This window comes from Chrysochloris asiatica, unplaced genomic scaffold (genome assembly GCF_000296735.1).
Source record: "Chrysochloris asiatica unplaced genomic scaffold, ChrAsi1.0 scaffold01141, whole genome shotgun sequence".
Classification (NCBI taxonomy): Eukaryota; Metazoa; Chordata; class Mammalia; order Afrosoricida; family Chrysochloridae; genus Chrysochloris; species Chrysochloris asiatica.
The window spans coordinates 40,270-44,302 of NW_006409659.1; the positions used below are offsets into that span (position 1 = coordinate 40,270).

Here is a 4,033-nt window from a genome sequence, read left to right on the forward strand (position 1 = left end):
TGACATGTTTTATTCCATTATACATAGGCCACCATGAGGTGGAGCTGACCCAATGGTAACTAACAATAACAGCTAACATTTACAAATATCCTACAAGTATAAATTACATAAATATCAAAAGTACTTGCAACCAAATGTAAATATTATATATTATAAATTTAAAATTCATGACCACTTCATATTAGAATAGTGTTTTAATTCCTTTATAACTATCATGTAGGCAGAAATTAAGAGAACTAGAAATTCCTGTGATGTGGATTTAATAAAGAGATCCTTTATAAAACTCAATAACAACATTAAAATTGAAAACAAACAAGAAATATACCACATATTGCAAGATGTGAAATGGTTCATTCAGGGAAAGGTTGTACAAGAGGTTTGGAATGTAAGAATCATAGAAAATAAGCAAAATTAGTTCATCATGTTTCCCCAAAAAAGATTGACGATCTGTTAACATTTGAGCAACTAACAACATTATGTAAAAAGTGCTTGGGACATTTTAACCTACAAAGGGAAATTTGACATAAGTCTGCAAAAGTAGTGATCTACTAGTGATAAACACAACATTGCTATCAAATGAGATTTCAGAAAAGTTCCCATGTTGCTCTCTGGTCACTAACATTGAATGAATATTTGGCACAATACACAGAGCAACACAATTTTGAATAACAATCTGTGTGAGTCCATGAAGTAGAACCAGTCTGTTCATCCCCAAAATGGCTGCACTTTTTGGTTTATCTACAAAACAGATTTTCCTTTCCAGAAGTAAAAAATCTCATATATTTTTTTTTTGTGAGTTTCTTTATGCTCAATTTAGATCTGAGTAGATCCTTATGTCAAGCTAAAGTGTCATTTAGAGAGGAAATTCCAAAATATCTACCCAAATTTAAAACTATATGTACTCTTTTTCCCTCATGTTTCCTGATAAGAAATCTATCATATAGAATTAAAAAGCATTTGTACATATAAGGAGTCCTGGTGTGGCACTGCAGGGTAATGCACTGGGCCACAAGGTAAATTTGTACCTCAATGTCAGTGGTTCAAACTCACCAGTCACTTCTCAGAAACCATAAACAGGGTTGCTGTGAGTCAAAACAGACTTGACAGCGCTTAACAACAACAACAACAGTACATATAAACAGACGTGACTAAGATTCCACTGAAACACTCTTATTGATAACACTGTATTAGAAACAGATGTTCACAAAAGAACATTGGATAAAAAAAATATTGCATTGTATTAGGAAAACTAATGTATATGTAAAAATATAAATGACAGTACATTATTAAAAGAGAGAGATACCTCTAATATATTGTCAAACTTGAAGAAATAGACATACTCATTATCAACAAAGATAATCTTCTTTAACAATTTATTAAATTTCAAGCTGGCAATAGGACAGTAACCAAATAGCACACGCCTTCTCGAGATGGTCACACTGTACGTGAAATCACTTTTCTTCGCCACAGTTTCATCAAGGCTTTTTTCATCTCATTGTTTCTCAAACTGTAGATCAGTGGATTCAGCATAGGAGTGAGCAAAGTGTAAGCCAGTGACATCAGTTTCTTGGTTTCTGGGGAGTAGCCAGATTTGGGTTGTAAATACGTCATATTGGCTGTGCCATAGAACAGGGTCACAGATGTGAGATGGGAGGCACAGGTGGAAAAGGCCTTTTGTCTCCCAGTGGTGGATGGCATCTTCAGGATGGCAAAGAGAATTCGAATGTAGGACAAGAGTATCAGCAGGAAAGGAACCATAACTATTAAAATGGTGCCTGTGAATGCATAGATTTCAAACAAGAAGGTGTCTGCACATGCAAGCTCTAGCACTGGGGGAGTTTCACAGAAAAGATGATTAATTTCATTGGAACCACAAAAGGGGAAACTAAATACCCATGTGGTTTGTACAGTAGCCACCATGACACCTGAAATCCATGAGAACATTACTAACTTCATAAAGACAATTTTGGTCATAATCATTGGATAGTTAAGAGGATGGCAGATTGCAGTAAATCGGTCATATGCCATTGCCCCCAGAAGAAAGCATTCAGTCCCACCAAAAAGAAGAATGAAATACATCTGTGCAAAACAGCCAGCAAAATAAATAGTCGCTCTATCTGTAGACAGGACCACCAGCATTTTAGGCATAATAACTGCACTGAAACTCACTTCCACTACGGATAAGTTCTGAAGGAACAGGTACATGGGAACCTGAAGGCTCTGGTCCAGGAAGATGACACTAATAATGATCATATTTCCCATAAGTGTCACCAGATAAATAACCAAGAAAACCCCAAAGATCAGCTCCCGGAGTTCAGGAAAGTTAGAAAATCCCAAGAGGATGAATTCAACTACAGAGCTCTGGTTTTGCCTTTTCATTTCAGTAATGGAACATATAAGTATATTGTTTTTATAGACATAGTACATAAACTATGAAGTCACAATCCAACAGATGAGAATACAAGTCTGAAATTCTTGGCAGAAGTAATGATGATCACATTCTGACAGAAATTCAGATTAATAATTTTGGAGAATGATTACTAACTTGGAACAATGAATCTTTCAAATGCAAATGAAGAATTGCAGACTTCTGTCTCAGAAATCTTGTTGAAATGTACAAAATAACAGCAGGTATTCTTTGGCAATGTGTTTTCTAGGTAGATTGAAAATGAAATATATTCTTAAAATATACACAAACATTTTATTACTTAAGATTCACAGTTTATTACATTAATGATGGTATCACTCTATTCTATGTAATTGTATATTTACATAAGAATTATAAAATAAAGTATTTCACAGTAGACAACGACGAGCCAAGAAAAAATTAAAAACCAACTAATAAATCAAAATCTAAACACTTTTATAAATGTATTATAAATTCCAAATTAGCGATAAATACATTTATCCTACTTTTAAAAGATGAAATATAAAAATTCACCCAAAGAGTAACAAAATATTCAAAAGACGTTGAATTTTAGATGCACTTGTCTTGTTAAGTGCCGTCGAGGCTGTTCCTACTCACAGAAACCCTGTATAGGGCTTCCGAGGAACAGCTGGTGGGATTGAACTGCTGACTTTGTGATTCGCAGTCCAGTGCTGATCCACAGCACCACACTTATCTTGTTGTTGTTGAGTGCCATCCAGTCGATTCTGACCCATAGGGACCCTGTAGAAGGTTTCCAAGGAGCTGCTGGTAAGTTTGAACTGCCAACCTTGCAGTTCAAATGACTTTGCTGTCTGGCGCATTAACCCACAGCACCACACAAGGACTAAATAAACTGGCTTCAAGCGTGTTGATTTCTTGCCTGGTTGGACCTGACCAGTTATATTAAAACTTGTCTGGATATTAAATTCCAGTGATCAGTCCTTCTTGGTCCAGTTTCATGATCACATTGAGAAGAAAGTGATTTTTTAGAGCTATAAAAATATTTTTTGTCACTCTGATCTTATAGTTTAAATGGTTCTGTTTCTTCCTTCTATGCCTCTCCTTCCTGAACTCAGCTCCCTATCGGTATGTCGTTGTTGTTAAGTGCTGTTGAGTCTGTTTTTACTGATAGCAACCCTGTGTAGGGTTTCCAAAGAGCAGTTGATAGGCTTGAATCAACAACCTTGTGGTTAGCAGTCCTGTGTTGATCCTACAGCACCACATCAGGATTCCTATCTGTATGTTGTTGTCTGCTTGTTAGGTTGCAGTAAAATAACTTTTGATGTCCTTTCTGGCTCTGACATGGGTGTTTCTCTGATTTGGTCATAGAAAACTACAATGCCACTCTTTTTTGAAGATGAGGGATGGACTGAAAGGAGGATAGAATAGTGGTAGGTAGACACTTAGGAAGCAAATGTTGTGCTGCTGAGTCACTTCCCAAAAGCCAGTCCAAACAGAACTGACCATCTTCCTTCTAACCCAGCTGCTCTTTCTAACCCCTCTCTGAGCAGGGCACCTTCTTTCTCCTTTTGTCATTCAAATAAATTCTTCCCTGCCTCCAGCATCTTATTCTGTGAAAAGGCCCACAGATCTTTACAATCTGGA

At 36.4% G+C, this 4,033-nt stretch overlaps 1 protein-coding gene across 1 annotated transcript; it reads right to left on the reverse strand.

The window, feature by feature from the left end:
* Positions 1–1,434: 1,434 nt before the first annotated feature.
* On the reverse strand, positions 1,435–2,379 carry LOC102835200 (olfactory receptor 10A3-like). The gene has a single exon (XM_006878022.1). It carries the CDS (start codon positions 2,377–2,379, stop codon positions 1,435–1,437), a length of 945 nt encoding a protein of 314 aa, XP_006878084.1.
* Between the last annotated feature and the right edge of the window lie 1,654 nt (positions 2,380–4,033).

Excerpts from the sequence above, each read along its gene's own strand:
- LOC102835200 (XM_006878022.1), bottom strand. The coding sequence starts at position 2,379 with ATGAAAAGGCAAAACCAGAGCTCTGTAGTTGAATTCATCCTCTTGGGA.